Consider the following 14,048-nt stretch of genomic DNA (forward strand, 5'->3'; position numbering starts at 1 on the left):
ATCATACATGATGTGTTGATATATTATTTGATGCATGTGCAAAACAACTTTATAGTGACAGTGTACATAAATTAAGGGGGATGTATTGAATTAGGATTTTGGAAGACAATTTTTGCATAAAAAAGTCTTGTGGATTTTAAAAGATCGTGCAAGATTTTAATGGTAAAGTTGGAATCAGTAATAATATCCGAAATTGGTGAAGCATGGGTACTCCTAAAATGGTGAAGTACTCGTACCGGGTACGTATCAGTACCAGATACTCCATGGTACTCGTAAGGTACGCATCGATTCCGTACCCATTTTTATCTGGTTGATTTATGATGATGAATAAGGAAAAAACATATTGGCTGTTGAAAATCTCTTAAAATATTATAATTTTTTATTATATTTCAATTATCTCTCATTTTTTATGAAAATAGTTAAGACGGTAGACAAAAAAAATTAAATCTTCAAAGCATGATGATAATAATTTATTTATAAATAATTTTTCTAATATTTTATACTATCGTATCCGTACCTGGGCAACATAGCTGATTGCCAAGTCTCTTCAAGTGAAGAGAAACATCTCTTACACATGTCTGTACACTATATTTTACACAGGTCTGTACACTATATTGGTTTAGCCGAAACTTTATTACCGTTGGCGTTCACTAATTAACAGATTCACCACGTTTGTTCAGTTGGCAGGCGTGTCTATCCAACAACAGAAGGTCGTGAGAGTTTGACTCCTAATGAGTTGCGACATTTTGATAATTTGAATTTTGATAAATATCAAATAAAATACAAAATTGCAAAACATGGGAATCGACCCACGTTCATCCTGATTGAAGTTCACACGCTCAGCCACTAAGTGTATGTTTGGTTTCAATTCTGGAGCATCCAGAATTGATTCTGGACGTGTAGAATTGATTCTGACTTGTTTGGTTTCTCAAAAGTAGAATTGATTCTGCCTCCAGAATTGATTCTACTTGAAGCTAGAAATCGTAGCTTCTGATTCTAGAATTGATTTTTACACTCAAATTTTTTGTTCAACTCACTTTTTCATGAATATATCCAAACATAAACCACTTCAACTTAAAATCAATTTTGGCCAGAATCAATTTTACAGAATCAATTATGCCAAAATCAATTCTCTCCGCCGCAGAACCAAACACACGCTAAACCACTTTAATCAACATTACAATTTATGGACCAGTAATTAATATAACCAATATTATTTTGTATGTTTCCAATTCCAAGTAAATATATATTTTGGAAATATCTCTCACCCTTTGTAGGCTTGTAGTGGCAGATGAATCCTTCCTCGTGGAACATATATATTCTATGGGACGATTTTCAGATAGAACACGGAACAAAATAGCCAAATAAAATATTTACACAAAGGGCTATTAAAAAGTGGGTAAATCTCAGGAAGTTTACAAATAAGAAGGAATATGCGATAGAATTAGTGAATCTAGAGATCACCTTCACGCACATATCAATGAACATCAAATAAATTTTTTTTTTCTCTCTTTATGACCCAACGACAGTTAAACGAAGGTTAACAGAATAATAAAAGGTTTGAATCTGATGTGGATTTTTAATCCAATTGTCTTGTTATTAGTGGACAACATTGGGAACAGTACATAGGGCACTATTTCTAATTTCTAAGATTTGTCCTTTTATAAAATAGGCAATTGAACATAATTCAGTATTATTTTAACTATAATCATAATATTAAAATTTATATTTCAATAAATTATAAAGTATAATATTACTGAATAATTTTTTTATACGACGAATAATTCTCTTTTAAAATATTTACCACTTTCTTAAATAGGTTTTTAATATAAACTTTTTTTGTCTATTAATTTTAATATATAATATTCTTTTGTAGCAATAATAATGAGTGGTGTTAATTAGAAGAAACAAAAAAACAAACAAATAAAATTCAAAAGATGTAAAACAATTAAAAATAATTATTTTTATAAATTTTTTTTTTTTTTTTTTAAAATAAGCTATAACAAACAACTCTAGAACTTATGACGAGAGAGAGAGAGAGAGAGAGATGGTGAAAGTAGGGTTGTGTGTTACGTTTACGTAGCTGCTGATGAAACGCAACAGACTGTCGTCGCCCATGTCTTCTCCAACGATTCTCCCGACGGATCTCATAATAGAAATCCTATCATGGCTTCCAGTGAAGTTTCTCGTGAGATTCACTTCCGTTTCCAAACTATGGAAATCACTCATCTTTGATCCATCATTCACAAAACTCCACCTTCAAAGATCACCAAAAAATACTCACGTCCTATTTACCTTACACGAATCCATCAATGACGTTGATACTTGGGTCGTAGCTCCTTACTCACTGCGTGATTTACTCGAACATCCCTCGTCCACTGTGAGCGAAGACGAGTATCTCCGTTTTAACAACAACACTTATTATGTTGTAGGTTCTACCAAAGGCTTGGTGTGTTTGATGGATGATAATTCACAACAAGATGGAAGTAGAGAAATTTGGTTTCAGTTCTGGAACCCTACATTACGATTAAGTTCCGAAAAGTCACCAACTTTGATTGTCAAGCCTAATGCTCGGTTGTCTGCCGATGTGCACTGTGGATTCGGCTATGATAAATCTAGTGACACATTCAAGGTCAGTCAAATTTGAATTTAGAGCATTTTCGCTTATTCTAGTATGCTTTTTGCTAACTTGTTTTAAGGACAGGAACTTAAAAGTGCCCTTAAACAGCGGTCATAGGTTCAATTTATGGCTCTTGTGTATAGAAATTTTTTTGTTGGGATGGGGAGAACCTACATTGTGTTCCTATAAGTGCTCCGCCATAGATTAGAACTTCGTACCTTATGATAACCCAAAAAAAACCAAAAGGAATTCATAAGTGAATATTTTGATTTTTTTTGAATGGCAAATATATTATATATAAATATAGAAACAAAACGGGACAAGAGAAAGTTCATGAAAATAAAGAAATACCAGAAATACACTCCACCGGAACATAACAATCTCCAAGGTAAAATAGGAAAACAAAAAGGCAAATAAAATTACAAAGAAACAAAGAGACACACCACCACCAAACTAGAGCCTCTCAAATACACCACCACGAGGACAAGAATACCCCGCCTCAGGAAGAGAGAGACAAGGATCAACCACAGTAGGCCAAAGCAACAAGAGGACCTCCAATCCTCCTAGCCCATCAAAACCCAACATGACACCCTAACAAACTATAGTTCCACCACAAAGTAGGGTGAATATTTTGACTTTTAAAAAGTTAAATACATGAATTTTCTATATTGAGTTTTAAGATGTGACCTTGTTAGCATTCTCCTTTTAGTTTTATAATATCTATGTTTAGAGTTTGTATTTTTTTCTTTTACTCTTGTTGGTTTAGATTTTTCTGCACTAGCAGCTGTTTCCCCCCTGCTATTTCTGGCTGGCTGTACCTTCTTGGGTGTAAGACATTTGTATTATGTATTGTACACCCCTTGTGCTTGAGCTCTGGCTGATGATTTTCAATGAATTATTGGACTTATAAAAGGAAGTGGGATAGAGAATAGAACATAAAAGTAAAAAAATATTGCACATTGGTGTTCTAAAAAAGGTTATATAGTTCTTCAGTTTAAGCACATACATTTAAACTCTTTAAATTAATTTTTCTATTTTCTCCATGCAAGGTGGTGGCTGTTTTTTGGAATAGTACAACCCAGAAAATGGATGGGAGAGTTCATTGCATGGGCAATAATTGTTGGAGAAAGACCCTTGCTTGCCCTGACATCCCAACTCTACTAGGAACTCTTATTGGACAATTCGTTAATGGTAGTCTTAACTGGTTAGCACTTAACAATCTAAATTGTCATCAGTATAAATGGGAAAATGTTACTATCAAACAATTAGTTATTTTTTCGCTTGATCTGCGGAAGGAGACATGTAAGTATATATCGCTGCCTGATGGTTTTGTTGAAGTGCCTGAAGATGAACCAACTCTTGTTGTTTTGAGAGGTTGCCTATGTCTTTATTATGATCACATGAAAACCCATTTTGTTTTGTGGGAAATGAGAGAATTTGGAGTTCAAGAGTCTTGGATTCGGTTGGTAAATGTTAGTTACGTACATCTTCAATTTAATAATTTTGCACCTGATGATGTGCTGCCAGTGTGTTTGTCCGAAAATGGTGACCTCCTTTTGATGGCTAACAAAGTAAAAGTTGATGTTATTAAGTATAATAGTAGTGATGATAAAGTTGAATATATTCAACTTCCCAACAACCAAATTTGGTATGCCGATGAGCATATGCAGAGCTTGGTTTTGCCTAGTCCTGGTCCACATAAAGGTTTGTTTTTCTGAATTGATGTTAGATTTTGTAACTGGCGTGTTTACTGTTGATGGTTACTAAATTATGTTTTCTTTGGATAGTTTCACTATTTTGATAGTTGTTGGATCAAAATCTTTGAATTGTTTGATGATATTTTAATTTTAGATTAATTATTATGAGTTAGTTCTCAACAACATAATGCATTAGACCTGTTGAATATTATGCATTTTGGCCATCTTAATACATTGAGATTTTTTCCACTTTAACATCTCATGCCAAAAAGAATAAATTCTTTTATCGAGACTTTGATTGGTTTCCTTGCTTGTTATTTACATGACAAGAAATTATTAACATAAAACTATAAAAAGCCTTATCTGCAAAAGAAATGAGCTGAAACATGATATTGAAACTTTGCTTGCTTTCTTTGACAATGCTGCTATGCCATGAATAATTAGCAGAAATAAGTTCTTCAACAGTTTTAGTAGTTGAGGTAGTAGTGATAGTTTAAAAATAGTTTGTTAGTGTAGAAGACTTGGTTGATAGTTGAAAGATAGTAGCAAGTAGTGTGAGAATCACTTAGAGAAAGAATAAATTGTATTGCTCTTAACTTGGATTCAATTACAAATGATCCATATGGTTACATATTTATAGGTGTGGATGACACATTCTAGGTCCTTGATTCTAGATCTTTCATGATATGTACTAATACTTACTTATTCCACTAACTACTCAAGTAATCTAATAAGTTCTACAAGTTTACATCATCACTTATTAACTAATAGTTATAAATTCTACAAGTTACTAATATATTCTAGAGAATTCTAGAAATGTGCATCACATTTTAACACTTCTCCTTGATGCATATTTCGGTAACTCCAAGCATAGTTCGTATTTGCTCAAATTTTGTTCTATCTGAATCATCGTTTGATGAGAGACAGTGATAAATTCTATTGTACCATGCTCGATGAGCTTTCTTGAGTCCATATAAAGGTTTTCTTAGTCTTGGAAGTTTTTCTTGATTTCCTTTGGTCCATAGTTGTTGTTTTGACGCCACTTGATAGCTTTTAGAATCAAGCATGGAAAAATTGCAAGTTTCATATATATATATATATATATATATATATATATATCCACCAATGATTTTACTCTTCTTGGAGTAAATTCTGCTGAAGAACTTTCTTGTTGAGGAGGTGAAGGTGGCATACATGGTTCTTCTATTGCTTCTTTCATATCTTCTATGTTTGATTGTGGTATTGGAGTATATTTGAAGTTTATTGGAAAACTTCTATATTTTTTTGTCCATTTTTACTTTGGCTATCTCATGTCTTTTGTGACTATTGTCATATATTGAACATGTGTCTCCTTTAAAGTGAAGAATATAGCCTTTCTCCATCATTTGACCAATACTCAAAAGATTTTCTTTGAGATTGGGAACTAGCAAAACATCTTTGATGAATCTCGTACCTTTCTTAGTCTCCACTATCACAATGCCTTTGCCTTTAGATTAAACGAAAGTGCCATTTCTCAGTCGATTTTTTACTTTGACAGAGTAATCAATATCCTTGAAGATGCTCTCATCTTTGGTCAAGTACCAATTTTCGCTAAATTCATCATTAGAACCTTGTGTAGCATAGAAAAGATGTTTCTCATAGTCATGTTGATCCTTCTCACACTCGTGCTCTTCAACGAAATTTGCTTGATGCTTATTTTTGCTGTAACAAATTTTCTCTGCATGTCCAAATTTCTTATGACATTGACATTGCTCTTTCCCGCGCCATCGACAATATTTCTCGCCGTGATTTGTCCTCTTGCATATGCCACATGAAGGAAACTCATCTTGATTTTTCTTTCCTCCATATCATCTATCATGAGACCGTAATTTGAGCTTTGATTGAAAGGCATTTTCAAATGTATTGTCATCATGCCTACTCAATCTTTGTTCATAAGCTTCTAGTGAGCTTATTAATTCTGTCACTGACATAGTCGATAGATCTTTGGTTTGTTCAATCGTAGTCAGAATTGCATCATACTTACGAGGAATGGAAATTAGAATTTTCTCAACTATTTTTTTGTCGAGAGTATTATTCTCGTATGATCTCATTTGACTCACTAATTCTTTTATTTTAGTATAATAGTCTTTTACGGTCTCAGAATCTTTCATTTTTATCAATTCAAACTCACACCTTAGAATATGAAGTTTAATGGCACGTACCTTATCACTTCCTTGAAACTCCTCCTTCAATGTACCCCACACATCTTTGGCACTTGTAGCTCCCATTATTCTTGGAAAGATACTATCTTCTACCTGTAGAAAGAATAACACCTTTGAATCTTTTTGTTTATTTTCCTTCAATTCTTTTTTCTGACTAGCATTGAGAGTTGTAATGTCTTCTGGAATCGTAAGTTCTTCATCTACAATGTCCCATAAATCTTGAGAGCAAAAAAATGTCTTCATTTTAGTGCTCCAAAAATCATAGTTTTCACCAAGATAGGGATAGTCATAGATGATGGTTGAAAGATATTGGTCATGTCTTAGGGGAAATTTAGAAATGATGTAGATATAAGGAGGGTTTAGTTGGAAATATATGAATGAAATTTCTACGCCCAATGTATGATCGAACGTAGCTCTGATACCACTGTTAGTAGTTGAGGTAGTAGTGATAGTTTAAAAAATAGTTTGTTAGTGTATAAGACTTAGTTGATAGTTGAAAGATAGTAGCAAGTAGTGTGATGTGAGAATCACTTGGAGCAAGAATAAATTGTATTGCTCTCAACTTGGATACAATTACAAATAATCCATAGTTACATATTTATAGGTGTGGATGACACATTCTAGATCCTTGATTCTAGATCTTTCATGATATGTCCTAATACTTACTTATTACATTAACTACTAAACTAATATAGCAAGTTCTACAAGTTTATATCGTCACTTATTAACTAATAGTTATAAATTCTACAAGTTACTAATATGAATGCTAGAAATGTGAATCACATTTTAACAAATAACATCACACACACAATAAAAGAATAAATATGCTTTTCTGACAACTGGTTTCCTAGGAAAATTTTCTGGGAAATGCTTGGATTTTGCGACAAATCAATGCTCGTGTATCTTTTGTATCTTCCTTGGAACAAACAAACCTAGAGGATGATATCAAGGTTGTGAAAACCGGATCGGACCGGACCGACCGGTCGAATCGGTCTAACCAAGAATCGGACCTGTATCCGGTCAGGGCACAAAATCACTATGCAGGTGAACCGGTGAAAACCGTCTAAACCGGCCCATAATCGAAAAAAACTGGTCGGTTTGTAATAAATTAAAGTTCAAAATACGAACACTCACTATGCTACTTGACCAAAAAATAATATTAATCATCCAATATTAATCACTCGTGTGAGGTCATTTGAGAAAATAAAAATAAAAGGTGGTCCTTTAACTTAGATGTTTGTAATAAGTTAATCCTTTAAAAAATTGTAATAAAAGGGTCCTTTGAGTCATAAAGAATTTGCATCCATACCATTTTCCATTTAACTATGTTAATAATAAGGCTGCTCCAAATTCATTGCTCTCCCAAGCTGCTAGGTTCGATTTAGAGGTGAGAGATTCGGGAAGTATGCTAGAGGTTGTAGGTTCGATCCTCAGCTCGATTGTAAAAAAAAAAAAAAACACTGCTCTCCCATCGCTCTCCAAGTCCACCAAAAATAAGGCTCACCACGACACAATACTAATGGCTCCGGTAAAAAAAAAAGGTTGCACGATCCCATTCAGAGTAAGTGATGTGTCTGCTGTCATAAACACCCTGAGTCTGTTTGGTTCGAATTGTAGATGGAGGGGAGGGGGAGGTGAGGAGGTAATCTTAACAAAAAAAAATAATTCTTTTTATTAATTCATTTAAAAAAAAACGTTTTTTATTATTGAAAAAAAAAAACTTTAAAAACAAATTTTTTTTAAAATGTTCTTTCATAATTTAAAATGTTCTATGAATTTAAAATACCATCTTTATCAATTTAAAACGTTTTTTTAACCAATCAAATCTGTCTAATAATTGAGACTTTTTGTTTTAGTTTTTAAATTTTATTTTTCAAGAATAAAAAACATTTTTTTTTAAAAAAAAAAAATTAATAATAAGAAATCTTTTTTGGCAACATTACTCTCTCACCTCTCCTCTCATCCATTTACTTCGAAGAACAAAAATATAAATAAAATAGTTTAAACGAACTATAAAATTCACATTAAAAATTAATTGCATCAAAACTTTGAATTACTTTATATATTTAGGTAGACGAATATAAATGTATCTATTATATATAACTCGTAGAGTCAATGAAGTGATCCAACTAAAAATATTATAATGGAAGAAAATTTTAACATCATTCTAGTGGAGCTTAATCTTGTTGATAATTAATTTCCAAATGAACTTTTGCTCTCCAAGCACTGCCTGCCTACCATCAGGAATACAATACATATTGCATATATATATATATTATGCATAATGCAGAAGAAAAACCTCCAATATTTTTAATTCATATCTACAAAAAAATTTAGAGAAAATGAACTAAATAGTAAGTGGAGAAATTAAAATTAACTCTGGCTACTTTCTGAGCAATTAACTCATAATATTAATAATAAATATAAAAGTATTCATCCAACAAAATGGCCAAACCAGCTAAGGAAAACACAAATAAGGAAACATCATTAGCCATGCCACCACTTGCACAATCAAACATAAATTCAGAAAAACAATTGCTGCATAGGAGCTTAATGTGGACGAGGAAGAGGCAAAACTAAACTCTGCATATGTTCATTGGCATGCCAAATATCATTGTTAGGAAGTTCAATATTTTCAACTCTATCATCTCGTAGGCTATACATAACAACATATTCAGCAACTTGTCTGCAAGTTAACAACAAGATATCTCCATTTTCGGATAGACACACTGGAAACGGTAGCCAACCATTCACAAAACCATCAAATTGAAGATGCACATAGCTAACATTCACCAACTTAGTCCAAGACTTTTGAACTCCAAACTCACTCATTTCCCACAAAACAAAATGGGTTCCCTTGTGGTTATAATAAAGGCATAGGCGACCCCTCAAAACAGCAAGATCAGGTTCTTCTTCAGGAAGTTCACAAAAACCTTCAGGCAGCAACATATACTTACATGTCTCCTTTGGCATATCGAGCGAAAAAATCACCAACTGTTTGATGGTAACATGTTTCCATTTATACTTATGACCATTTAAGTTGTCAACTGCTAACCAGTTAACACTATCATTCACAAATAAGCCAGGTCCTAGGAGAATTGGAAAATCAGGGCAAGCGAGAGTCTTTCTCCAACAGCTATCACCCATACAATGAACTCTCCCCTCCATTTTCTGCGTCGTACGATCCCAAAACACAGCCACCACCTTACATGAAGTAAATAGAAAAATTAATCCGAAGAGATAAAATATGTGTTTAAACTAAAGAACTGTCCCTTTTTCAGACCTCCAATGTGAAACAATATTTATGTCCTATTCTGTATCCCACATTTTTTACAAGTCCAACAATTCATTGAAAATGATCAGCAGCTAGATCTGAAGCACAAGGGAGGTGGACAAGTCTGATGGGAATGTATTCAGAAAATAGTAATAAATGGATTGAATAGGAAAATTATATGAAGATAACTGCAATTGTATTAAGATAAGGTTCACAATTACAATGAAAGCAAATAACAGAAAGCTTAACAAATGGTAGTGAATACCAAACCCAAAAGCACACGGTGCCCCCAAATCACCCAAAGAGTGATTGCACAATTTCTAACTAAAATCTTTCATACCGCTTACCATTCACTTACCACACTATTTATAATACTAAGGCATAACAAACTTGCCAACTAAGCACCCTAACATACTCTTTATTTACCACATATAATCACTCTACTCTTTACTATAACAATAACTCTTTTACCATTATCTATCTTCTATCATACTCAGATCTCTATCGAAGTCCAACGGTAAGCTGGTGTATAATACAAGTCTCTTATACACCCCCAGAGAGGACAGAACCAGCCAGAAAGAAAAAGCTTTTGGTATAGAAAAACCAAAACAACCAGGACAGGAGAAATCTAAACAAGACAACCAGATCATCCTTAACCAAAACACAATCAAAAGCTAGCATAACAGTAAGACATCATATATTTTAACATGAAAATAGACAAGACAACAACACTTCGAAATCAGCAAGCATTAGCTGATACAAATAACTGACTACATAGTTTCATATTCGTATCAGCACTTGTGGAAATCAAGAGACTGCAGTTCATAGCATTATGTATGATCAGTATTTTCAAAGATAGAGCTGTATGTAGGCTTTACTCCAACAACTGTATAGTGGAGCTTTAAAGCCATGTACAGTACACCACCACATGTATTTAATCTGATCAGTACCATTATATTCAAAGATCAAAACACATCAGTTGTAAGTAATTTTCGTCAATTCACGCTTCATACCCTCTTAGTATTAAGTCTCATGCCCCATTGATATTAGATTTGAGTGCAAAAAGGTCATGTATGTTCCTCATAGTTTGCAATCAATTTTTTCTTCTACAGGAACAACCTCTTATACTGAAGCTATTGAACATTATTATTGGCTTAAAGTATGTTCCAAAACTCAGTTACTTAACTACAGGTTACTTGTGTTTTTAATCTCAAAAGTTTGAGCTTTAACAGGAAAGTAGTGAAGGTTATAGATACTTGCAATTCTCATAGGAACTATCTTAATTCATTATATAATATTTTTTTTTTTGGCTTTCACCACCAGTTTAATATGGTCCGGGGGTCAGTTCTGGCAGTTGCGGGGATCGAACCGTGGTCCTCCCTACCAAGTTCAGCGTCAATCACCACTGAACCAACTAACGATTGGTAATTCATTATATAATTTGTTAATATTGTTTGTGTACACCACACATTCACTTTTTGAGCAATGACAACCTCTGTAACACCAGCATTTCTTATCTAAGGTGTGACTGGTGTCCAACATATGTCAATGTCTATTTTCTGAGTTATGTCATTTTCTTAAATTATCATCGGTGTTAATGTCTTAGTGTCTGTGCAATGTTTGTGTTCATGCTTCATGGATAAGAAGCAACAAATGATATAATTCATATGCATGGTGTGTAAAGATGTCTGCATTGCACTATTAATTTATCGTAACTCTAAGATCATAAAAAATGTTTGACTTCAATTCAATTACTTCTAAAGTAACAAACATAACAATATACCACTGAAATAATTAGTAACAGGAATTTGACTGACCTTGTATGTGTCAGTTGAATCATCATAGCCAAATCCAAGGTTAGCGTAGGCCCGGATTACGGTCAAAGTGGGTGACTCTTTGGATCTTAATCGTAAACTAGGGTTCCAGAACCGAATACAAATTCCTTGAATTCCTTTCTGTTGTGAAATATCCTCCATCAAACACACCAAGCCGTTGGTAGAACCAATTGCATAAGAAGTTCCCTCGTCAGTACGGAAACAACCGTCTTCATTGACAGTGGATGACGGTTGTTCAAGCAAACGACGCACCCAGAATGGAGCTACAGCCCAAGATGTATCGACGTTGCTGTTGTCTTGGAAATCATCTTTGTTTACCTCTTCGTAGTCAAATAAGGTAAGTAGGACGTGTGTATGTTTGGGTGATCTTTGATGATGAAGTTTTGCAAAATTTGGATCGAAGATGAGTGATTTCCAGTGTTTCGAAACGGAAGTGAATCTCACGAGAATCTTCACTGGAAGCCATGCAAGGATTTCCGTTATGAGATCTTGTGGCAGCAATGGAAGGGTGGAAGACATTTTCAGCTAAGTATCACACAATTCCCAAATTAGCCTCTCTTCTCTTTCACGAGCGGATAACGGATCGAGTCAAACGGGTACGGGTTGAGCTGTGGACGGGTTAGGGGGTTGAGTTTAATCGGGTCTAAATCAAATCAACAACAAGGTTTGAGGTGGGATCGTACGTGCGGTGGAGGAGTAACAGATCTGGGTTGAAGATGGTATAGGGTGATAAGTGAGGAAGAAAGATGTTGTGTGTCTTGCATGTTGTTATGAGAGACAGACAAAATATTGTAAGAAAAAAAATGGCAGGAACAAATGATGATTGAAGGTTAGAGAAGACATGTTTTCATGGAAGAAAAGGTGAAGCTCTTTGACCTTTGTTGTGCATTTGTCTTGGACAATGGAAATAAGTTTAAAAAGTGTGATTGGATCATTAAAAAAGATAAAGAGGATGGAGAGAGACGAAGAGGAGAATGAATGAGAGTTAGATTCAGTGTTTTAAAAACCGGACCGGACCGACCGGTCGAACCGGTCGAACCGGGAACCGGAAGAGATCCGGTCTGGTTCACACGTTGGATCGGATAAGCTGTTAGACCGGTGAGAACCGGAAAAAAACGGAAAAACCGTAAAAACCGGTGAACCGGCCGGTTCACCGAACCGCCGGTTTGATTACACACGTTCTTTTTTTTCACCTAAAAGGCCAAAACGACGTCGTTTAGTTATTATTATTAATTTTAAAAATTTTAAAAATTAAAAAAGTTAACAGTAACACACACGCATAGGCATTACAGAAGAAGCAAATAATAGATTTTTATGTTGGAGGAGTGTATTTTTATGTTGTTCGTGTTTCAAAACCAATGCAGTACTTTCCTGGTGCGGCGGCTGTTTCTGCCGGTACGGTGGCCACCTATCTATATTTTTTTTGTGGGTTTTGTAGAGGCAATAAAGGAGATACTTTATATGGTGATGATTTTTTAAAAACATGTCTTTGAAGGTCAAGATCTAGCCGAGAAAGCGAAAGAGATCTTTACAAAGTCTATGCAAAGGTGAAGCAGGAACAGATGAAAACATGTTGTGGGTTGATAAGAGGAGATGATGTAGATGTGAGTTTATGATAAAATATTGAAAGAAGAAGTTGGAAAAATGAAAGAAAGGAGCGGCTGCTCATAAAATGGAAGAGGAAAGAGTAAAATAAAATTTTAGGGTTTGAGATAGACAAATTATAAGAGGTTTGAGTGGGTCAAGCTATTTGGGCTTGGGTCAAGAAAAATGACATTGGATATGAAAATAAAATGTCAATAATTTTTTAATTTACAAATATAATAAACAAGTATGTAAAATATTTTTTTAAAATTGGCCATTCTAACCATACCTCATAAAATTGGTCATTCTAACTGCGTAAAAAAAAAACTGACAGTATACCTAAAAAATTGATAGTTGTTTAAAAAAAATAAATTGATACTAAATAAATAATATTTTTTTGAAGCAGATAGTAAATAAAGTTATTAATTATTACATACGGGACACATTCTAATTGATAAAAATTTTAAAATAATTATCGAATGCAAGACAAATTCTAACAATGTTTAGGATTTGAATTTAAGAACTTGTGACAGAGTATATGAAATTTTCAAATTTTTTATGTTTTTTTTAAAGATCGAGTTATCCGATTCGACCGATTTAATAGCTATATGGTTTTATTATAGAGACCGGTTCATTCTCCCGGTTTAATCCGGTTTAATTCGGTTTATCATGCGGTTCGACCAGTGACCCGGTGGTTCGACCAATGAACCAGTGAACCAGTACCTTCACCGGTTCAATGTCCGGTCCGGTTTTTAAAACATTGGTTAGATTATTGTTTTTGTGAGTTCCAAGATTAATTAGAGGATTAAATAATAATGGAAATTAAAAAAATACGAA

The 14,048-nt window shown here is 33.9% G+C and overlaps 2 protein-coding genes across 2 annotated transcripts; one reads left to right on the forward strand and one right to left on the reverse strand.

Annotated features, from left to right (window-relative positions):
* The first annotated feature begins 2,055 nt into the window (after window positions 1-2,055).
* Window positions 2,056-4,428, forward strand: LOC123892669 (F-box/kelch-repeat protein At3g23880-like). The gene is made up of 2 exons (XM_045942517.1): window positions 2,056-2,632; window positions 3,670-4,428. Exons 1-2 carry the CDS (start codon window positions 2,090-2,092, stop codon window positions 4,336-4,338), a joined length of 1,212 nt encoding a protein of 403 aa, XP_045798473.1. The 5' UTR covers window positions 2,056-2,089; the 3' UTR covers window positions 4,339-4,428.
* A 4,463-nt stretch (window positions 4,429-8,891) lies between these two features.
* On the reverse strand, window positions 8,892-13,321 carry LOC123891563 (F-box/kelch-repeat protein At3g23880-like). Its single transcript, XM_045941440.1, has 2 exons — window positions 11,610-13,321; window positions 8,892-9,722 (listed from the first exon to the last, which is right to left on the reverse strand). Exons 1-2 carry the CDS (start codon window positions 12,144-12,146, stop codon window positions 9,069-9,071), a joined length of 1,191 nt encoding a protein of 396 aa, XP_045797396.1. The 5' UTR covers window positions 12,147-13,321; the 3' UTR covers window positions 8,892-9,068.
* Window positions 13,322-14,048: the final 727 nt, after the last annotated feature.

Source organism: Trifolium pratense, linkage group LG6, assembly GCF_020283565.1.
Source record: "Trifolium pratense cultivar HEN17-A07 linkage group LG6, ARS_RC_1.1, whole genome shotgun sequence".
NCBI lineage: Eukaryota > Viridiplantae > Streptophyta > Magnoliopsida > Fabales > Fabaceae > Trifolium > Trifolium pratense.